Below are 24,054 nucleotides of genomic sequence, written 5' to 3'. Positions count from 1 at the left end.
AATATATGCTGCCGATGACTGACTATCAGATTAAGTTTATAATTAAAATAAACTGGTTTAGCCCAACCAAAGTAAAATTCACGCCATTTGAAAAACTAATGATATGTACAGAATTTGCTTTGGTTTACTTTTCTCAAACAAGTAACTGCAAGTGATTTATTATCAAACCCTAAATCCTTTATTACTTGCAGCATCTCCGCTCATTAACGATTATTTACACAGCTGAGGGATTAAAACATGTTTGCCAGCACAATCATTCTAGTGGGGAAATAGTGTTAAGGCATTTAAACCAGACTCCACATTTGATAGCCAGTCAACTTTTGGCAATCTCCCACTGATTCCCACAGAAACCAAATAATACTTTGCCAAGTAACCACTATTATAAAATACATAAGGAATGCCTTAAAAATATGTGCATCAACAGAACTCATAGCATAATTGTACATTACCCAAAATGTAGCACATTTTCATACCAACTAGACAGTATTGGCAATCTGTACAATGCATTTGTACATAAATCAACGCAATAGCTCTGTGCATTTCCATTCCACTTTGAACCTATTTTTTTATGTTAAAAATGCAAAAATGTCTTCAAATAAATATATTCTCCAGATTGAACAAAACGTCTATCCCAAATATACAGAAGTTCTCAAATCATTAGTGAAACGTTTTTATTCTATCCAAATGTTCACCTTTATGAAAATGTTCTGAGCACTAGTACTGTAGTTAAATAACTATTCAATGAAACTATGGTTTATTGTACATAGCTGGTTAGTACTAATTTAATCCACACGTGTACAATATTCAGCATGGCTTAAGAAGAAACTGGAATGAAAATATAAACAGGATAAACTTTCTAAAAGTCTTATTGCCGCATATCATAGATTTCCTGATGTCTTGCAACTATTTTTTTTAGATCGTGCAATGAAATTGCGGTCTCCTGGTCTGCTTGATCCCGTAACACAAGGGGGCAAATTTAATAACTTAAACCGAAACATTCCCAGAATGTTAAAGTCACCTGCATTTCTAGTGCCTCGACTATCACCACCCATTTCTCTCAAGCAGGAAGTTCAAAAACAGGTTAAGGTACATTACTAAACAAGACTGACAGAACAAGTTGAATTCATAGAATCAGGAAATGTTAGCTCCCACAGGTGCGTGGTCATCTCGAAGGACAAGATGATTTAGTGAAAGTTGGTAGAAAGGAGAGCACTCTTTTTCATTCTCGGACCATACAGTCGTTAGGGTTGGGGGCAAGAGAGGTGATGAGGCCAAGGCCAGCATTCTCCAGTGGAGACAGAGGTGGCTGAACAGCTGACTGCCCGCTCTGCGTCCCCCCCCTTCCTTCCCCCCTCCTCCCGCCCCGCCAGTGCCTCCATACTCCTGTACACTGACCGTGAATGGTTGTTCGCCGACGTTGCCCACTGAGAAACAGCTGTCGCCGGGATTGACGGCGCCGGTGAGGACCTGATGAAGATTCATCCTCCCCTCTCGCTGGCAGCAGGTAGCTCGGCAGAGGGTTACCCAGCCCGATCGCTCTCTGGGCTCATCTCAGGCCAGCAACGACGGCGGCAGCACTCGTCGGACAGCCCCAACGGGCTGGGTCTGCGCTCGCACACTTCTGTCGACGTGTCTGTTGAGTAGCGTCTGTGTGTGTGTCTCTCTCTCTCTCTCTCCTCACCGATGCCGCTCACAGCCTACAGCCGCCATCTTGCTGACACATCTCTCCCTCGCGAGAGCGGCCGGGCCCCGGGCGCCTCTGACTGGAGCCGGCGGGCGTTGCCACGGCGACGGGAGGCCGCAGGCCCGGGCTCGGAGTGACAGTGACCCGAGCGAGTGGCGCAGGAACAATTATTATTATTATTACCGCCGCCGCCTCTGAAGTTAATGTACACTCGATCACGGTCACCTTGGACGGGCCTTTATTCCCCTGAACAGCCGTGAGCAATCGGAAAAAAACGCCAGCGGCATTGGGAATTGCGATTTGTTTTCATTTTGAATGGCAACGACAGGACGACCGAGGAGTCTGCGCGCTATCCATTTGGTGTGAAGAGCAATGGACTGTGTCGAGAGACCACAGGGCGGTGGAAAATAGAACATGTGATAACATCGCCAGGTTTAAGTCCAACCAAATTTCAAGAGTGTTTACCTCACTTGTCATATGAACCGGAACAATGAATTTCTTACTTGCTGTAGCTTTACGGGCACAATGGTCCAATGGTACTTTATTATTCCGAGATACAGTGACATTCTCAGTTTTGCATGCAATCCGGACAATCATCCAACATATAAACTGGATGATATGCAAGTACAAGCGTGCAACGACTATAGTGTAAGAATAGTAAATTTATTCTGAGGCAGTACATAAAGAGTCGAAACGTCTCTGATGCCACCTTGCACCTTTTAAGTTTCAAGTTCTTAAAAATATCGCATTTTATCTTGGCCTTGAAGGACTGTTGTTCTGGTGGCATGGTCGACACATGGTAGTAGGTGGTCACTGGTAAGTCTCCTTCATGGTCGAGAGGAGTTCCCGCATAGTGGTTAAGAGTTTAAGAAGGAACTGCAGATGCTGGAAAATCAAAGGTAGACATAAGTGCTGGAGAAACTCAGCGGGTGCAGCAGCATTTATGGAGCGAAGGAAATAGGCAACGTTTCGGGCCGAAACCCTTCTTCAGACTGATGGGTGGGGAGAAGAAAGGAAAAAGGAGCAGGAGGAGCCCGAGGGCTGAGGGAGATCTAAGAAGGGGAGGAGACAGCAAGGGCTCACGGAATTGGGAGAATTCAATGTTTATGCCACTAGGATGCAGACTACCCAAGCGGAATATGAGGTGCAGTTCCTCCAATTTCCGTTGTTGCTCACTCTGGCCATGGAGGAGGCCCAGGACAGAGAGGTCGGATACGGAATGGGAGGGGGAGTTGAAGTGCTGAGCCACCGGGAGGTCAGGTTGGTTAATGCGGACCGAGCGGAAGTGTTTGGCGAAACGATCGCCAAGCCTCCGCTTGGTCTCACCGATGTAGATCAGCTGACATCTAGAGCAGCGGATGCAATAGATGAGGTTGGAGGATGCAGGTGAACCTCTGTCGCACCTGGAACGACTGCTTGGGTCCTTGAATGGAGTTGAGGGGGGAGGTAAAGTGGCAAGTGTAGCATCTCTTGCGGTTGCAAGGGAAAGTGCCCGGGGAGGGGGTGGTGCGGGAGGGAAGGGATGAATTGACACGGGAATTACGGAGGGAGCGGTCTTTGCGGAAAGCAGAGAGGGGGGGGGGGGGGGGGGAGATGGGAAGACGTGGCGAGTGGTGGGGTCACGTTGGAGGTGGCGAAACTGACGGAGGACTATTTGTTGTATGTGACGGCTAGCGGGGTGAAAGGTGAGGACTAGGGGGACTCTGCCCTTGTTGCGAGTGGGGGGATGGAGAGAGATCAGTGTTACGGGGCATGGAAGAGACCCTGGTGCGAGCCTCATCTATGGTAGGGGAGGGGAACCCACGTTCCCTGAAGAAAGGACATTTCCGATGCCCTGGTGTGGAACACCTCATCCTGGGAGCAGATGCGGCGTAGACGGAGGAATTGGGATTAGGAGATGGAGTCCTTACAGGAAGCAGTGTGGGAAGAAGAGTAGTCTAGATAGCCATGGGAGTCAGTGGGTTTATAGTGGATGTCGGTCAGAAGTCTATCACCTGCGATGGAGATAGTGAGGTCAAGGAATGGTAGGGAAGTGTCGGAAATGGTCCAGGTGTATTTGAGTGCCGGATGGAAGTTAGTGGTGAAGCGGATGAAGTTAGTTGTGTGCTATATTTAAGATGGAGTTAGATGTGGCCCTTGTGGCTAAAGGGATCAGGGGGTATGGAGAGAAGGCAGGTACAGGATACTGAGTTGGATGATCAGCCATGATCATATTGAATGGCGGTGCAGGCTCGAAGGGCCGAATGGCCTACTCCTGCACCTATTTTTTTTTTCTATGTGTGTGGGTGCAGGAGGTAGCACCAAAGCAATCGTTGATGTAGCGGAGGTAGAGGTCGGGGATGGGGCCCTGGTATGTCTCGAACAAGGATTGTTCGACGTACCCGACAAAGAGGCAGGCATAGCTGGTGCCCATAGCTACGTCTTGTATTTGGAGGAAATGGGAGGAGTCAAACGAGAAGCTATTGAAGGCAAGGACCAACTCTGCTAGGCGGAGGAGTGTATCAGTGGACGGGTATAGGTTGCTTCTCCAGTCGAGGAAGAACCGGAGGGCTTTGAGATCATCCTGGTGGGGGATGGAGGTGTAGTGACTGGATGTCCATGGTGAAGATGAGAGGATGGGGGCCTAGAGAATGGAATGCGCAGAGACGACGGAGAGTGTCTGAGGTGTCTTGAACATAGGTAGGGAGGGATTTAACCAAGGGGGATAGGATGGAGTCAAGGTATGTGGAAATGAGTTCAGTAGGGCACGAACAGGCAGAGACAATGGGTCTACCGGGACAGTCAGGTTTGTGGATTTTGTGGAGACAGTAAAATCGGGCCATGCGGGCCTGGGGAAAGATGAGGTTGGAGGCTCATACTCGCAGCCTCAGTTTGGTCGAGGAAAAATTTTCAACAAGCTGAAACATTTTCTGCGAGTAAAAGTTGGTCAGCATGGAGAAAATCGATACTTTTGAACACATAGTGCAGTGGTAGTGGTGGCACCATGTCGTTGTAGGTAGTCTAGGTAGCCGTAGGTAATCTCCTTTGCTGACTGGGCATTTTAATTGGCTCACTGGGGGAAAATAACATAAGCACGAGGTGTGTGTGTGTGTGTGCGCGTCAGCTCGCGTTTTTTCAGGCGAGTGCCTCCAAGCTTGAAGGTCGCAGACACTTTGCTGAAAACTCGCATAATTGGGACAGGCCCTTTAAGGCAACTCAACTCAGAGATATAAGACTGCAGATTCTGGAATCTTGAACAAAGCACAACGTACTCGAGGAACTCAGCGGGTCTGAAGTCTGAGGAAGGATCCTTACCCGAAACTTCACTTATTGAGTTCCTCCAGCAATTTGTGTTTTGCTCAATCAAACCATGATAATACAAAGGAGCAAAGTACATTGAGCATCCATCGTGATGCAAAGTCTGTCGTAGTATGAGAGGGTTGTGGTTAGGGTTGTACTTCATTTAGAGATACTGCATGGAAACAGGCCCTTCAGCTCACTGAGTCCACACATGACCTATGATCACTCGTACACTTGTTTTACCTTGCATGCCAGGGACAATTTACAGAAGCCAATTAACCTAAAACCCACATGTCTTTTGAATGTGATTGGAAACCAGAGCATCTGGAGAAAACACACGCTGTCACAGGGAGAACGTGCAACCTCCGTACAGACAGCACCTGTAGTCAGGATCTATATCGGGTCCCTGGCACTGTAAGGCAGCAACTCTACTGCTGCACCACTGTGCTGCCCCTATGGTTCACATCTGATGGTTGACGGAAAGAAATTATTCTTGAATCGTTACAACAGTTCTCAGGCTCCTATACCTTTGTTCTAATTGTAGCAGACAGAAGTCGAGCATGGCCAGGATAATGTGGGTCTTATATCATCTGCATTTTTGAAGCAGTATTTTTGGTAGAACCTTTTGAAGTTGGAGAACTCAGTAGAAGTGTAGCTAGTGGAGAAACTGCCTCACTTGCTTGGATTCACTCCTGATCTCCAGCGCTGGATGTTTCGATTGCAAAAATGTGTGGGTTTGTAGATTATTTACTACATTACTGCAAAGATATGTGGGTTGGTTGGTTATTTACTATAGTAATTCAATTCAATTCAATTGTCATTTGGACCCCTTGAGGTCCAAACGAAATGTCGTTTCTGCAGCCATACATTACAAAACAAAAAAGACCCGAGACACAACACAGTTTACACAAACATCCATCACATCGCTGTGATGGAAGGCAAAAAAAACGTATCTCTCCACTGCACTCTCCCCCCCGATGTCAGAGTCAGAGTCAAAGTCAAAGCCCCCGGCTGGCGATGGCGATTGTCCCGCGCCATTAAAGCCACGCCGGGTGATGCAAGGTCGCGCACCGGGTCTTGGTGTTAGAGCCCCGGCGTGCGCTCGCAAAGTCCCGCGGCCATTCCAAGCCGCGCGGGGCGATGGTGTTAGGCCCCGCTCCAGGTGCTCTTCAACCCCGCAACTCGGGCGGGAGAAGTCGCCGTTGTGGAAGCCCCGAAAAGCGGTCACCCAGCAGGGACCTGCGGGCTCCCGGTGTTGCCGTCCGCCAAACCCGCAGTTGCAGCCTCCGAAGCTCCGGGGGTCGGGTGGCAGCCGCGCTCCACCACAGCTCCACCTGCTCCGGACTCGGCCAGCCCCGTGACGGTGAGTAGTCGGCAGCTCCGCAGCTGGAACCCCAGGTCGTTCCTGTTGGAGGCCGCTCCACGTTGCAGCCCCAACGACAACGGAGACCCGACAAAGAAAAGGTCGGGTCTCCCATGCAGGGGAAAGATTTTAAAGTTACCCCCTCCCCCCCACCCACACACATACCCCAACAAAAAAAATAACAAAAACTACATAAAAACAAGACAAAAAATAATAAAAACACAGACGGACTGCAGAGGCCGCTGCTGACGAGAGTCGCGCCGCCCACCGACAACACAACACAATAATCACCCTGGTGTGTAGGTTAGTGGTAGCATCTGAGGAGAGTTGATGGAAATGTAGGAGATTAAAATCAATTTCCAGATTCAAAGGTTTTGATCAATCTCCAGAAAATGTCTCAGAAATTATACCACATATAGCAGGACAGAGAGGAAAGTATTACTTGAAACTGCTTTTTGGGGTGTGCTTAGACAGTGAATGAAATAAATTGGGTAGTAGAATGATTGGCAAGGTTGACCTTTAAGTCTAGAGGACAGGAAGGTTTGCAAGAGAAGAGGATAGGGCAGTTTGGATATCAGCCTGTACAACTCAATCAGTAATTTAGAAGTGCTGTGTTGCACAAAAGGCAGCTTTTGACATCCAAGCTCATGTTGAAATGACTATCGGAAAGTAGGAAGAGTGGTAATGTTTGGGAGAACATGTTGGATATGCAAGATAGACAAAAGTGCTGGAGAAACTCAGTGGGGGCAGCAGCATCTATGGAGTGAAGGAAATAGGCAACATTTCAGGCCAAAACCCTTCTTCAGATTGATGTAGGGTGGGAGGGGGGAGGGGGGGGGGGGGGCAGAGAGAAGAAAGAAAGAGGGGAAGCCCGAGGGCTGAGGGAGAGCTGAGAAGGGGAGGAGACAGCAAGGGCTACCGGAAATTTGAGAAGTCAATGTTTATGCCGCTATGGTGGTGACTGCCCAAGCAGAATATGAGGTGCAGCTCCTCCAATTTCTGGTGGTGCTCACTGGCCATGGAGGAGGTCCAGGACAGAAAGGTCGGATTCGGAATGGGAGGGGGAGTTGAAGTGCTGAGCCACCGGGAGATTAGGTTTGTTAATGCGGACCGAGTGTAGGTGTTCGGCGAAACGATCGCCAAGCCTACGCTTGGTCTCACCGATGTAGATCAGCTGACATCTAGAGCAGCGGATGCAATAGATGAGTTTGGAGGAGATGCAGGTGAACCTCTCGCACCTGGAACGACTGCTTGGGTCCTTGAATGGAGTCGAGGGGGGAAGTAAAGAGACAAGTGTAGCATCTCTTGTGGTTGCAAAGGAAATTGCCTGGGCAGGGGGTGGCGCAGTAGGGAAGGGAAGAATTGACCAGGGAGTTACGGAGGGAGCGGTCTTTGCGGAAAACAGACAAGGGGGGAGATGGGAAGATGTGGCGAGTGGTGGGGTCACGTTGGAGGTGGCGATTTGTTGTATGTGACAGCTAGTGGGGTGAAAGGTGAGGACTAGGGGGACTCTGCCCTTGTTACGAGTGGGGGGATGGGGAGAGAGAGCAGTGTTACGGGGTATGGAAGAGACCCTGGTGAGAGCCTCATCTATAGTAGGGGAGGGGTAATGTCCTACCCTGAAGAATGAGGACATTTCTGATACTATGCAAAGTGGGTTAAATGAAAGATAATGTGACTGAACAATAAGAGGTGATGATGGGAAGGAAGTAAAAAAAATAGAATAGACTTTCTGCAGAGGCAAAATCTATTGGGGTAATCCCCTTGAAAATCTGATGGACACGTATGCAAATCTCAGTATTTGACAAAAGTCAAGGTCATGTGTTTTTTCGTAGAATTCAGGAAGTTGGCATTGGTGAATGTAATATACAGCCAGGCTGATAAACGAATGAAGGCTTGTGCATGCTTTGTTAGGGTTTAGGATTGAGTGAATGGCAACCTGCTTGTGAGCTACCAAAACTTGACTGGCGAACCAGGCTTTTATTCTGTAGACAAAGTGTTTAAGAAGGAACTGCAGATGCTGGAAAATCAAAGGTACACAAAAATGCTGGAGAAACTCAGCGGGTGCAGCAGCATCTATGGAGCGAAGGAATAGGCAACGTTTCGGCCCGAAACGTTGCCTATTTCCTTCGCTCCATAGATGCTGTTGCACCCGCTGAGTTTCTCCAGCATTTTTGTGTACCTTTTATTCTGTAGATTTGTGCTGACACATGATGAGCTTGAAATATTTACTGAGCAGTACCACACAAGCGACAATCTCATGAAAAAGAGCACCTTTAAAGATATTTTGGACTGTTTCTTCGCCTCTGTTGCTATTTGTCAGTGTGAAGATTTATCACCTGTGGGCATGATTGCACCTAAACAGTCATTTCTGTTCTGGGTATTTGAGTTTAATGCATAACATATTACTGGGCTCATTGATTTACAATAACTCAATAAATCAAATTAATTTATAATTTTTTGTGATATTTTGGAGTTCATACATGGTGTGGTAAATTGGATTAGTAAGTATGCAGATGATACTAAGATAGGTGGGGTTGTGGATAATGAAGTAGATTTTCAAAGTCTACAGAGAGATTTATGCCAGTTGGAAGAGTGGGCTGAAAGATGGCAGATGGAGTTTAATGCTGATAAGTGTGAGGTGCTACATCTTGGCAGGACAAATCAAAATAGGACGTACATGGTAAATGGTAGGGAATTGAAGAATGCAGGTGAACAGAGGGATCTGGGAATAACTGTGCACAGTTCCCTGAAAGTGGAATCTCATGTAGATAGGGTGGTAAAGAAAGCTTTTGGTGTGCTGGCCTTTATAAATCAGAGCATTGAGTATAGAAGTTGGGATGTAATGTTAAAATTGTACAAGGCATTGGTGAGGCCAATTCTGGAGTATGGTGTACAATTTTGGTTGCCTAATTATAGGAAGGATGTCAACAAAATAGAGAGAGTACAGAGGAGATTTACTAGAATGTTGCCTGGGTTTCAGCAACTAAGTTACAGAGAAAGGTTGAACAAGTTAGGGCTTTATTCTTTGGAGCGCAGAAGGTTAAGGGGGGACTTGATAGAGGTCTTTAAAATGATGAGAGGGATAGACAGTTGACGTGGATAAGCTTTTCCCACTGAGAGTAGGGAAGATTCAAACAAGGGGACATGACTTGAGAATTAAGGGAGTGAAGTTTAGGGGTAACATGAGGGGGAACTTCTTTACTCAGAGAGTGGTGGCTGTGTGGAATGAGCTTCCAGTGAAGGTGGTGGAGGCAGGTTCGTTTTTATCATTTAAAAATAAATTGGATAGTTATATGGACGGGAAAGGAATGGAGGGTTATGGTCTGAACGCAGGTGTATGGGACTAGGGGAGAATACGTGTTCGGCACGGACTAGAAGGGTCGAGATGGCCTGTTTCCGTGCTGTAATTGTTATATGGTTATATGGTTATACTAATGTACTGAGGATTGAATTCTGCAATTCCTGAATTATTCCATCATCATTACTATTATTATATCTTGATTTTTTAAGTTTAGCGATAAATTAGAAGAACCATACCAGGTTAAAGATTGGTGCCACTGTTGTGCAGGGAGAGACTCTTTTGGAAAGTTGGAACAAATCAAAATGTGAACTACCAGTGATTGATAGTGAAAGTGGAGCCAATGCGATAGTGAAAGATAAAATATTTAGAATTGTTGTCTATAATGGAGCATTATTGAGAAAGAGAACAGAAATTGCTCCTTGGAATTGCTCCTATAGAATCTGGAAATATAGAGTGTTTAATTAAGCAGAATCACTTTGTTGGGGGAGGGGGTGGGGGGTGTTGGTATTCAAAATTATTTAATAGTCATGTTTTTATTGTAAATGGTGCTATTGTGGCGCCACACGGTGGTTAGGCCACCTGTATTCGAACCCTTGGCGTTCGGGGGTAGGGTAATATGACTGGGTAATGGCAGGAAGCAGTTGTCGCGAGGTTTAGGGGTGTGCCCAAGTATAAGTGTGGAGACCTGGGTCAGCCCACCCCCATTCGTGTGTGTGTTGATCTCTTTACCTGAGCAACAAAGTTCTCTTTGGCTCAGGCGATCGCAAGCCGTCGGAGCTGATCAGCGAGATGCTCACCATAATGAGCACGCCTTCCTGGAGCAGATGCCAGACGACATCCGTCTGCTGCTCGCTGGTGAGGATTTCGCGGACCCTTGAAGATCGATCGAGTAGCGGCGGTGCCTTGGAGAGCACTGCTCCCATTGGGATCCAGCTACGCCGCCTGTCCCGAATGACCCGGGTAAGAGGAAGTGATGTTATTACCACCAGCGGTGTCGCCCGCCTTGTTCGTATCCAGGAAACGCCAGGGACAGCCGCCAGTAGTGGCTGCGGCGGTCGGCGTAAAACATCGCCTCTATGTGTGGGATCTGCACTCAGGACGACGGTTCCTGGTCGACACGGGTGCGGAAGTTAGCGTTTTACCCCCATCGGGGATGGACACTCGTTCTGGCAAGCGGTCTCTCACTGCAGTCAATGGCAGCTCCATATGGACGTATGGAGTTCGCACGATCCCGCTCATCTTTGGTCCTTGCCATTTCACCTGGACCCTTACAGTGTCCGACGTTTCCCGGCCGTTGCTGGGTGCAGACTTTCTCTGGGCCCAATCTCTGTTGGTGGATGTGAGGGGGCAACGCCTCGTTCATCTACCATTTCGCTATTGTGCTTCGGGTTCTCGGGGGGGGGGGGGGGTTCCTGTGGCGCCACCTGGTAGTTAGGCCACCAGTATTCGAACCTTTGGCAGTCGGGGGTACGGTCACGTGACTGGGTAATGGCAGGAAGCAGTTGTCACGAGGTTTAGTGGTGTGCCCTAGTATAAGTATGTAGACCTGGGTCAGCCCTCCCCCATTCGAGTATGTTGATCTCTTTACCTGAACAATAAAGTTCTCTTTGTTTTCACCATGTGTGGTTCGCCCGTCCGCCATACTATGCTAATAAATTTTGGAGAAAGTTGGTTGTTTCACCTTTTCTTTTGTTAATGCCTATTTAAAGAAGAGTAACAAACCAACCTTGTTAACAAACCGGTACTTACAGTAGAAACCACAAATCTAGATTTTGTCTAAAAGTGTAATATTCAAGAATACGGCAAGAGAGCATGAGATTAAATTTACCTGTGGTGAAAACAAAGTGAAAGGGTGTGACGAGGTATGTATTTGGTGATCTTCACCCATGTCTTTTCTCTACCCCCCTTGTGTTTTTTGATGATCCCACAAGGCTATATGATTCACCATACAATAATAAAACAGGCTCCAGGTGTGCTAGAAACATCCTGTGGCTGTGAATCCAAAAGACCTGTTTGTTTTCACATTAAATTTTGTGTCAATATGTGATTAGCTCGTTTCAACAACAGAGTCACAGGTGGACATGCTCTGGTTTGTATTTTCCCACATGATATATAATAGCATTGTGGATATGTCATCAAACTTGAACACCTATTGAAGTGAAACCCCTCACCCAAATACTATTGAAATCATGTTTAACCCCACCCATTTGGAACGTAATACAATGTTGTGACTGTAATATATTAAAATTGAATCAAGCAGTTGATACAAACACTAGACAGGAGAGGGAAAGATGGTAAGGAGGAGAGTTGGAGGACACTGGATGATATTGATCAATTTGTAAAACGGGCAGAGCAATGACAGATGAAATATAATCCTCATAAGTGCAAGAAGGACTTTGGGAGAACTAATAATGCGAGTACACAGACAATCGGTGGTATCTAAGAAAGTTTCGAGGAACGCAGGCACCTTGAGGTACAACTACAAGAACCCCTGAAAATGGTTGCAAAGGAAGCTAGGTGACTTCTTTGCGTGCTTGTCCCAGAAGTGGATCTGCTATCATACATTTGAGCAGCGTTTCTCAACTGGGGTTCCCTGGAATGTTAGTTTTCCGCGAGAGGTCGCTAGGGGTTCCGAGAGAAATTGTGATAAACTAGACCCTCCTTAGTCAGCTGCTCGCTCCTTATATGGCGTGAGAGGCTGCGCGCTGCCAGCATTGTAACGACTCCTTGACTGACACCCGACCAGTCGAATGCAGATGCCACTTGGGGGGGGGGGGGGGGTTTGAAAGCGACGAGAGCCAGACAAACGGGCTGGCCGTCATCCCGCATGACTGACACCAGGCTGCCCAATAGAAGAGACTACCCTCTGGGCAGTCAGATGTGTCCAATGAGGAGGGTGGGCGCTGAGCGGGGTTAGGTTGCGCGGTGCGGAGCGGCTGGGTGCTGGGTTCAAATGGTGTGAGGAAAAAAACAAAATTTTAACGGTGCGGGCTGCGCGGTGGATACTTTTCTCTTTACACTGTGTGGAGCAGCATGGCGGAGGAGAGAGCTCAGCCGACTGCAAAGCGTTTCTGTTCTAGGCCCTTCCCAGTCTCCCGATCGTCTCAGAAAGCTGCACTGACCGGGAGAGGCCACAACCCGGAGTCTCTCTTGGATGCCAGCGCTAAAATGGTGGCGAAGAAATAGACCTAACGAAACAACTATTTGTTTTGTTAGGTCTACATTTGTGTCTGCTAACCTTCGATTTCAAATGGTTTATTAATGGAAAGGGTGTGGGTCCCAAAACAATCTTAGCCAAAATAGCATCGTTTTCTCTCTCTCTCATCACAAACTTTCTTGTAGCCTATGACTATGACTAAGTTAATACCGGTAAGTTAATACCAATCATAAAAGTAATGCTTGCTAGGCAATCTTCTTCATAAGAAACGTGATTCGTAAAGTGAAACACTTTGTAGTTATAACAGAGACTGTGACACATGTGAGCAGGTTGAGAAAAACGAAGGCAACAAAAGCTGTGGGAGCATGCGTGCGTGTGTTCACGCGTGCACAACTGATCCGGCCCGCATGAAGTCGCATTTTGCCCAATCCGGCCCGTGACCTAAAATTAGTTTGACACCCCTGACCAAGCGTAGACCCGTTTGGTCCCTCTCCCCAAACGCAATATTCCCCCAGTAGCACTCACCTGTACACAACGCTGGATGTTAACATGGCGATCCCGGCCTGGCAATCCTCCCCCAACAGCGCAGGCATGGCTGACAGGTCCCCATTGTGACGCCAGAGATCGCCGTTGTGACGCGAGTCAAAATGGCGGCGGGCTTGGCAACCCCCAACTCTGGAGTTCCCTGAGATATGAAAATTATTTCAAGGGTTCTGCAAGGGTAAAAAGGTTGAGAAATGCTGCATTAGAGTCATAGAGAGATACAGTGTGGAAACAGGCCCTTCGGCCCAACTTGCCAATACCGGCCAACATGTCCCAGCTGCACTGGTCCCACCTGCCTGCTTGGTCCATATCCCTCCAAGCCTGTCCTATCCTGTCTAACTGTTTCTTAAACGTTGGGATAATTCCAGCCTCAATTACCTCCTCTGGCAGCTTGTTCCATACACCCACCACCCTTTGTGTGAAAAGGTTACCCCTCAGATTCCTATTAAATCTTGACTGGATAGCATGCAACAAAAAGCTTTACACTGTGCCTCAGTACATAGGTCGGTGGGGGTGCTGCAAGCCGGCAGCCCTGCCAGCAGTGCGTTTGTTTTTTCTACTTTATTGTTTTTTGGGTGTGTGTGTTTGGTGTCTTTCTGTGTGTCCTGTGTGGGGGGTGGTGTGGGAGGGGGGGGGGGGGGTAGGGGGGAACGCGTTTGGTCGCCTCCTCCACGGAGAGGCAACTTTTTCCATGTCGTCTCCCCCGTGGCTAAACAGCGAGGATCGGCGCGGCCCTTTCCAGAGACGTGCCCGGGGCTTCAGCGGCGGGCGCGGCATGGACTCTAGTCGCGGAGCGGGCGAGCCCTCGCCGGGGTCGCCGGAGGGGAGCGCTCCATTTGCTGGCCCGCGCCAACCTGAAGCCACGGTCTGCGGAGCTCCAGCTGGCGCGGCGCCCGCAGCCTGGGGTCCCTCGTTGGGGACCCGGGAGCAGAAGAAGCTCCGATCGCCGACCCGCGGCCAACTTCTACCGCGAGCGCGGCGGGGACTTACCATCAGGAGCGGGGTCCCTCGCTGGGGACCCCTGGAGAAGAGCTCCGACTGCTGGCCCTGCGGTCTGCGGTGCTTCCAGCTGCGGCGCGGCGGGAATTTTAGATCTTCGACCGCCGGCCTGCGGCCTACACCAACTTGAAACCGAGGTCTCCGGTGGGGAAGCGTCGATTCTGGACTTACCTGGACTTTACCTTGTCTACTCATCTGGACGCCCGCAGCGGTGACTACGGAGGGTTGAGGTCCCGACCACGAGGCAAAATGGAAAATGGAGGAGGACTGGCCAATTTTTGTGCCTTCCACCACAGTGATGAATGCTGTGGTGGATGTTTGTGTTGAATTTTTATTGTGTTTTTGTGTGTTCTTTTTTCATTGTACCGTTGCTGGCAAATTCATTTCACTTGCACTTTATGTGCAAGTGACGAATAAAACTTTCACAAGGATCTAACCGAGGATGAAGCATTTTCAGTTACTAGGAGTGACTCTTGTCTGGGTTTGTGGAGGGAGGACGCTGCAGATGTACAGAATTATGAGGGCATTGATAAGACAGAAGGAGACACTTTTTCTTTTGATATCGCAGAGGGGAAGGCTTTACAGTAAGGGGTTAAATGGCGACCTAGGGATGAACCTTCAAACCCAGTGTGTAGTTGGAATCAGGTGCCCAGTGCCTAAGTGGATGGTGGAGGCAGATAGTCTCATATTTAAGAAATATCTCGATGTGCACTTGAATCGCCACAGCATTGAAGACTACAAGCCAAGTGCTGATAAATTGGATTAAAATATAAATTATATATCAGTGATAAGATGATGGGCCGTGGGAAGCTGCAATCTCGGTATTAATGGCAAATGGGTATTTACCTTAGAACCTTAATGCTACTGCATTCAGAGTCGAGTGACTACGCAAGTCGATCTCCAATACGAGTATACATGGCTTATCTTTTAGCACAGAGGAGCAGAAGGAAGGGGAATGGTTTCATGATAACAGCTGTTGCTTTGAAGTTATTAAGACACAACCTAGTAATGTTACAACATTTTGAGATTTTAAAAATCAAGTCTGTAATTTATCCCATCAGATAAAGCATAAAAATAAGTTTAATTTGACACTTTCATATCTTCAGTATTAAAAAAGTTATGACAATTTTCATACTCGGAAATTAGCATCTTGTCCCCTATTGCTTTTCCATTGACTTAACACAAAAGCTGTGATCGAGAACAGTCAAAAGCCCATCTATCTATATTACTAAAAGTCTGATCATTTGTGGCCACCTCGCTCTGAGCCCCCCTCCGCCTTCCGTGACTGGAGGATTTTTCCTATCGATGAAAAATCAGAGATATATTAATGTTTTTTAAAAATTCCCCATTCTCTCTGCTGCCCCCGCTGGAGATTTATAAAACCCGGAAGTGTAGTCCCTCACTCAGTCTCTGCCAGACCCAGGAAGCGAGAAGGTCATGGCTCACTGAGCTGCGAAAAACACTGAACGCACGTCTACTACATGGTTAGTCCCCTCGATGCGGCTATAAGGTGGCTGCTGCCCAATTGTTTGCCTCGCCTTTTAAAAAAGTTTGTGTTCACAAAATGAATTTTGGTTATCGGGTGGCTGCTGCCCAATTGTTTGCCTCGCCTTTTAAAAAAGTTTGTGTTCACAAAATGAATTTTGTTGTCGGGTGGTTGCTGCCCAATTGTTTGCCTCGCCTTTTAAAAAAGTTTGTGTTCACAAAAAGAATTTTGGTTGTCGGGTGGCTGCTGCCCAATTGTTTGCCTTGCCTTTTAAAAAAGTTTGTGTTCACTAAATGAATTTTGGTTGCCGGGTGGCTGCTGCCCAATTGTTTGCCTCGCCTTTTTAAAAAATTTGTGTTCACAAAATGAATTTTGGTTGTCAGGTGGCTGCAGCCTAATTGTTTGCATTGGCTTGGCTTTTAAAATCGTTACAACAGTTGGCTGCCAGCCCAAGAGTCCATTCGGCCCACAATGTCTATACTAGCCCTCTGGAAACCAGTACCATCGGCCCACAACACCCATACTAGCGCAACAGAAAGCCCCCTCCCCCACTGGCGAGCAATATTGGAATTGGTGGAGAGGTGGAATATTGCGTTGGTGACCAGCCCTCCCGTGTGATGCTGGGACCCAACCGGTCACACTTAGTCTAGTAACTTTCTTAAAAATTAAGAGAACTGAAATAAATTTTCAATTATTATAGATTGAAGCATTCTGAAACAAATATGAAACAATCTTACTTAGATGACTTGAAATTAAAGCATACAATTAGTTAGTTATCTAATTGTAACTAATTACAAAATTTAATTACTAGATCTAAACATCTATCCATTTCTAAAAATAGATTAACATTTTTAAATAGCCTAAGTGTCCAAATAACATTCACACAAGAATTCACAATATAACATAATTTTTAAATCTCATTGTCATGGCATTATAGGCCAAATGGAAGGAATTTAATGTTTAATACCTGTAAATTAATGGCCATTTAAATCAGCTTGCGAGTGGGTTTTTCTGGAACGCAATCAATTGGAACCTTGCAGTTGCGGTGATTTAGTCCCCATATCGGCAGCAAAACACTGCCGGTTTGTAAGGGGAAAAAAATCACCGTTTCGCAACTTAAAATGTGAATTAAATGCATCTTAAGAAACACTTTTATACATAAAAATAAACTTTCTTTTACCTGTCCCCTACGTAAAATCCGTCCCCGTTGTCGGTGTTGACGGCTTCAGAAGCTAATTGTAAAATCACTTCAGCGATTAACTTGTCGGGCGAATTTTTTTTTAAAAGACACAGAACGGCCGTCGGAATGATTCTTCAGCAATAGCTTGCACTCCAACAAAATATAATCCAAGACCAGGTCGGAGAAAACCGCATTTTAACACCGCCCCCCCCCTCAAACGCGCCAAAATCGCGCACACGGCCAGTGGCAGTATTGCAGCGCCGCTGAAGGTAAGTATTGTAACATACCTACTTAACCTCATGTAAAGAAATGTCATCATAAAATAAAGGACTTCAGGACAAATGGGAGATATTGTAAGCATAGATATTTTTCTTTGGTGGTCCATTGAGCTTGAGAATGATCTTTGCTTTGATTTTGTGGGTTCTGAGATGCTCTGAGGCCAATGTAAGCGCTTCAACAAATTTGGGAGGGGATAGCTAATAGGATGGGCAGGTAAGTAGTTTTGTGAGACCTTCTGCTGCTTTGCCTGAAGCCATGCTTTGTGAGCAGTCAGAGATCCTGTGAACATAAATAATAATCTTACAATTTTCTGAACTTCATGATTGGTGATACTATTTTGCTGTAAAAGTTGGTATAATAATAATAAACTTTATTACGGACTCGAGGTCCAGGCAACATTACATAAAAAATGCATTGCATATTAAAAAATATCATAAAGTACATATAAAATCTTAGTATATCACATAAAAGCATCATAAATTATATATTTTTTAAAACACAATACATGAGTTAAAAATCCAGATTAAAAGAATGATCAATGTCCTACAACGAGACAACGATACCAGTGTCTCCACAGCTGGGATTCGTAGCGTGTAGTGCTAACCCTTATGTTTTACAAGGCCACAATAATTACATTTTTAGAGTCATTTATCCTGCAAATGAATTTATACATGTGATTTCTTAGGATAACTTCTAAAGTACTGACTCTTGCAGCCACAAACATATTACTAGCACTACACCATCTAGGTTTCCTTAGCAGTGTTCTCATGGCATCGTTATATGCCACCTTTAGTCTCTGCAAACTTGTCTTTCCATAGTTCGACCACAGGTGCGCAGTGTAGAGTGGTGTGCAGTATGCTCTAAATAGCGACATCTTCACCACATCTGCACACGCACCAAATTTACGCAAGAGAATATTCGCCTGTACATACAGCATGCGTCGTTGCCTATAAATATCCTCATCATCTGTCATTTGTTCTGTAATAAAATGCCCTGGATATTTTACCTTATTACAGACACTAAGATTATTGTCAGACAATTTAAAATCAGGAAATTTTAGACATTTATCCTCTTTGGTTCTACAGATAATAGATAGATAGATAGATAGATAGATAGATAGATAGATAGATAGATAGATAGATAGATAGATAGATAGATAGATAGATAAATACTTTATTAATCCCCTTATTCAGGGGAAATTCTGATGTCCATGCAGCACACTAATAAAAATACAACACAGTATTCAAAGAAATTCAACACCAAAACATCCCCCCACAGTGATTCCCACTGTGGGGGAAGGCACAAAGTCCAGTCCCCATCCTCTTGTCCACCCATAGTCGGGCCTATTGAGGCCTCCACAGTCGCCGCCACGGCGCCCGATGTTCTCGCCGGGTGATGGTACACCGGCGTCGGGAGAACCCTCAGCAGCTTGGGGTGCCAGGAACGGCCGCCTTCCCACCGGAGCCTGCGGCTTCCAAGCCAACAGACCACGCCAGACGGAGCTCCGCACACTGGTGATCTCGGCGAGATGTTAGTTCAAACGCCGCAGCTGGCCGCTCCGCAGCACCGCGGCTCCACGATGTTTTCCTCGGCGGTCCCAGCATACCGGAGTTCCAGCGCGGCGACCCAGGAAAGGGATCGCCCGCTCCGCAATAGCGCTCCAGCGCTGCACTGCCGCCAAAGCCGACGTTCTGCGCCGCCGCCACCAACGTTCTGCGCCGCCGCCAACGCCGGTGTTCTGGCCAGGTCCTCAGGGAAACGTCGCTCCAGGACCCGCTGGTAGGCCGCGAGGACAGGTCGAAGTCACTGCTCGGAGGAAGGCAACCCCTCCGACCAGGTAGGGACTTAGAAAAGCAGTTTCCCCCTTCCCCCCCACACATAAAAGATTTAGGCCCCCTGACTATACATTTAACGAACTAAAAATAATAAAAAAGAAGGGGAAAAAACGGACAGCTGCAGGACAGGCAGCCGTTCAGGACAGCGCCTCCTCCGGTAACAGCACTCTTACTAGCATTATATTTAATATCATGTTCCTCACCATACACAGAACATATAGTAAGGAGCTGCTGGAGACCAGCGCTAGATGGACTAAAGACCACAAGATCATCTGCATAGAAACATAGAAAATAGGTGCAGGAGTAGGCCATTCGGCCCTTCGAGCCTGCAATGAACTGGCCTCAACTACCTTCTGTGGCAGAGTTCCAGAGATTTACCACTCTCTGTGTGCGTGCATACATAATATGGTTCACTATAATATTACCAATCACGCACCCAGTATTACAGGCTTTCAATTGTTTGGACAGATCATCAATATATAGATTAAAAAGGATTGGGGACAAAATTCCCCCTTGTCTAACACCATTGCTAACCCCAAATGGGGCTGAGACCCTATTGCCCCATTATATTTGCATAGTCTGGTGGGCATACCAGTAGGCCAGAATTCTCACAATGTATTTAGGCACCCCTCTTTGACTCATTTTACCAAACAGCTTTCTGTGATTAACACGGTCAAAGGCTTTGGAAGCATCAATAAAGCACATAAGGATTGAAGAGTTTTTGCCTCTATATTTGTTTACAATCTCCTTTAGGGCATATATAGTAAGTAAGTAAGTAAGTAAGTAAGTAAGTCAGTGCCATGTTTAGCTTTAAAGCCGAACTGGTTATCTGTGGAGTTTACAAACTCATTTATTCTATCCAGCAGAACTCTTTCTAAAACTTTTGACAATATGCTGGCTAAAGCTATGGGCCTGTAATTATTTAGGCTGCCTACTTTACCAGCTTTGTCCTTAATGACCAGCACTAGCAGAACAGACAACATTGAGTCTGGTAACAAGCCATGAATCATAAAGCCAGTAAAACAAATAGCAAGGAGAGGAGCTATCCTCATACTCGCATACTTAAGATGTTCAGCAGAAATATGATCCAAGCCACTTGCTTTGTTGTTGGACAGCTTGTTCATGGCATGATACACCTCATGTGACATAATCACAATTGAGTCATTACTCTCAATATTGTCCACCCTATACAAGTCACCTTGGATACAGTTGAATAAAGTACTATAATGTTGTCGCCATAACTCCGCGATATTAGCTGTTCCGGAGTATAATCTTTGTACAACAATTACACAGTAACCTGTATACCGGACAGCAGATGCTTAAAGTGTAATGGATACAATAATGTAAGGTGTTTCCAAGCAGTTTACTGGATGACGTGGTTTGTTGGGACAGATGCAAATACACTATATAAAAAGAGAGAATATAGAGATCTTAAGAAATAGCAGGAGGAGCAGGCCCATTAGCCCCATAGTATGCTCTGTCATTCAACAACATTGTGACTGATGCCAGTTTTCAGTTCAATCCACATATGTTTCTGATATCTTGAAATCTATCAATTTCTGTTTTGAATGCTGTCAACGACTCAGCCCATGGTAGAGATTTCCATATATTTTCCATTTCCCCCAAATATCTTACCCCTGATTATGAAAATATGACACCAGATTCCAGTCTCCTCAGCCAGAGGAAAAATCTCTGCTAGTCCATCCTGTCATGTCCTCTAACAATTTTGTATCTCTCAATGCGATAACTTCTTTTAAACTATAGTGAAGAAAGCGCACCCAATCTCCCCATGTATGGTAGACATATCACCCCAGGAAACAATGGTAAATCTTTGTAAGGAAGTATATTTTTCGGTAAGAAAACCCAAATTGTGCACATGATTCCAGGCAGGTTATCACCAAGGTCCTCTACAATTGTTCAAAGACATCTTCACTCATATACTTAAATCTTATAGCAATAAAGCCCAATATGTGTATTTTTACAATACTGGAGAGTTTTTGACGAACAAGATTAGTCATCACTTTTTTACACCAATACACTGTTCTTAACAAAAATCTAGCCATCATGTGAAACCTTATAAATAGCAAATATAACTATAACTTCAAGACCGAAAGTCAAAAACTTCTTTCATAATAGACACATTTTCATTGTTTTCCCACCATTTTGGACACAAAAAGTGTGAAATTAAAAACTCTGTCACATTTAGTCATGAATATTTAATTCTTAAATAAACTTCATATGGCCCCTCATACATATACGTTTTGATAATGGTCTCAGGAAATATCTTCATCTATACTAGGAGAAAAATAGTAACATAAAGGAAATGCAGTAAAGACCCCGTAACGGTCGTAGTGCTTGGTGTCCATTGTCACAACCTCCGTTATCGGAGTTGGTACATCCGTAAGTTAAACCACGGAGGCTCCAACCCTCTAATGCTTTTCAAACACCCAACGAGGTATCCTATGGTAGTAACAATCTTTGGGTGAGTTAATTATTTTTTATTGTTTTGCAATTTTATACATCAAAAACAACGGGGTGTCAAAAATGCAACGTCCATTTACGATATATTTCCTGACTTTGAAATTAAGAAAAAAACATTTTTGACATAAATTTGTCATCAAAACTAAGAAACTGAACAAATTTTCAATTTGGCAACACACTGTCTCTTGTTTACCTTTTGTACCAACCAAGTCATTAACTTCATTCCTTCGTGTCAACTTTGGGAAACTCCACAACGACCGTTACGTAGACATTTTTCTTACAAATAAATCAGCCCAAATCAAACGATCTGACGAATCATCGGCCATCGATGTCGCTCAGATCCATAAGGTAATGTACCATTTAGATTGAATTAGTGAAAATGTTTGGTTTTCGCTGGGACACCGCAATGTACGTTTGTGTGTATGACAGTGATGTGCGGTGAGGTCAATTGCTGGGGAGGCACTGGCTAGTATCAGAGCCAGATTTACACACATATGAACCCAATAGAGGTAGCTTAAATTCACCAATCAATTTGCAGGTTGACTATTGGTTAGGCGACTGTATGTTTCATATTTCATATCAGCATTCTTTACAACACATGCATACAGGTATGTTACGTATTCGATTCACGTTTTATAGACAAATGCGGTTCCACTATTCATACTCATTCAACACAAATGAAAATAAATATTCCATGGTCTTACCTTTACTTGTAAATGAAGTCCATTCGCCTATCCTTCTGGACAAAGATGTCAGTGACCGTGTTGCAGAAGTCCTCTTTATTTTCTTTTAGTTTTTAAAGTCTCTCCGTCTCAATAGAGATGATTGCCAGGGATGAAAGTCGTCCTTGGTCAGTCCGATTCCGACTGTATGTTTTGAGTCGTTTCAAAGCAGAGAACGACCTTTCAATGGACGCTGTTGTAGCTGGTATGGTGAGCACCAGCTGGAGTAACTTTGTCACCTTGGGAACTGTCTGCATCAGATCATTCTGGGCCAAAAAGCTGAGGAGCTGTCTCGGTGATTTGCATTCACCATTTGTGAACTATACAATCTAATAAGATCAGCTTTTAGTCTAACAAAGTCAAAGTACCTTGCATATTTTGATAGGCTCTGCAGTTTGGTGTCATCGAAATGTTGTGACATTTCATAAAATTCCGTGCAATCGACCAAACCAAGGAAAGTTAGCTCACCAAAATGATCAAACCTAGCTTTCATTTGAACACTGATATTGTCCAGAATGTTATAAAACATTATTTTCCTCTCATCTCTGATCGGCTGTTTACTTCGGGCATTGTCTGTCAGGCCAAGTGTGATGCATTTCTGCTCGAATCGATCACAGAAACTGTCAAACTTTTGTCTCTGGCGTTCCACAACTCCCATTGTGTCGCGGATTCGCACACAGCAGAATCTAATGTCCATTACTTTATTCTGCAGCACACAAAAGAGTGCATCGGTTTCATTGAAAATGCCCTCATATGCCATTATGAAGAAGCAGGTTGATGCTTTTGACAGCCAGAGATCATATCCGGCGGCCATCATCAGGGTGTCATTGTCCCAACCATCGGGATTTTCGTTCATAATCCGGAACACAACATGCAGATCAGATTGGTACATGCTGATCGGCTGCACTAGTCTGGAATATGAGCTCCATCTCGTGGGCCCTGCTCTTGGTTAACATCGCTTCACGACATTGTCCAGTAGGTGGGTGCGCTTGGTCGACTTATTGAAAAACGTCGCAAGTCCCTCAACTGTTTTAAAAAACGTTTTACACTCAGGCCAATATTTTGCTGAATGCGAGAGCACCAGGTTCAATTTGTGTGCATAACAATGGGTAAACGTGGCTTCGGGTACATTTTCTTTAATCTTGGCCTGCACCCCATTAAGATCTGATGCCATCACTGAGGCTCCGTCGTAAGTCAGAGCTACCAGCTTTTCAATGCAATCGTATTTCCCCAACACTCCAAAAACATAATCAGCAATAGCCGGTGCTCGTCTGTCATCACTCACATCATCAAATCCCAAGAACGCCTTCCCTCACCTCACAAGTCACCTCACTTTTAGCCACATAACGCAAAACTACAAAGACCTGGGCTTTGTTTGTGACATCCGTTATCTCATTAACCGACTGCTACAAATGGGGTTGCATTAATCTCCTCTTTGATATCATTTCCAATTACATCACCGACTACTTTGATTAAATCGTTCTGTATTCGGTAGGATGAGCCAGAAAACACAGTGGATGTCTCCAAATGTCTAGCTAACTTTTCATCTTTCTCAGCAAAAGCATGTAATAGCTCCACATAGTTGCCATGATTAGAAGATCTTGCACACTCATCGATACCACAAAAATGATAATTCCTGTTTGGCTAGGAAGCAGGTCGCATTAATAAGGTCTTTTAAAATCTCACAGTTTTCCTGTACCTTTGCATTGTGGATGCTGATATTTAATCTCCGCTGTTCATTC

General features: G+C 45.5%; 1 protein-coding gene across 6 annotated transcripts in view; it reads right to left on the bottom strand.

The window, feature by feature from the left end:
• The window catches only part of dmxl1 (Dmx like 1), a 240,997-nt gene extending 238,927 nt beyond the window's left edge, over positions 1-2,070 (bottom strand). For all 6 annotated transcript variants that reach the window (XM_033017479.1, XM_033017480.1, XM_033017481.1 and 3 more), the window contains exon 1: positions 1,396-2,070. In XM_033017479.1, coding sequence (XP_032873370.1) covers positions 1,396-1,482 — 87 coding nt within the window. In that variant the 5' untranslated portion in view covers positions 1,483-2,070. The remainder of the gene's footprint in view (positions 1-1,395) is intronic.
• Between the last annotated feature and the right edge of the window lie 21,984 nt (positions 2,071-24,054).

The sequence above is a fragment of the Amblyraja radiata genome, chromosome 3 (genome assembly GCF_010909765.2).
Source record: "Amblyraja radiata isolate CabotCenter1 chromosome 3, sAmbRad1.1.pri, whole genome shotgun sequence".
Classification (NCBI taxonomy): domain Eukaryota; kingdom Metazoa; phylum Chordata; class Chondrichthyes; order Rajiformes; family Rajidae; genus Amblyraja; species Amblyraja radiata.
This window is presented reverse-complemented; position numbering and strand designations above follow the sequence as displayed.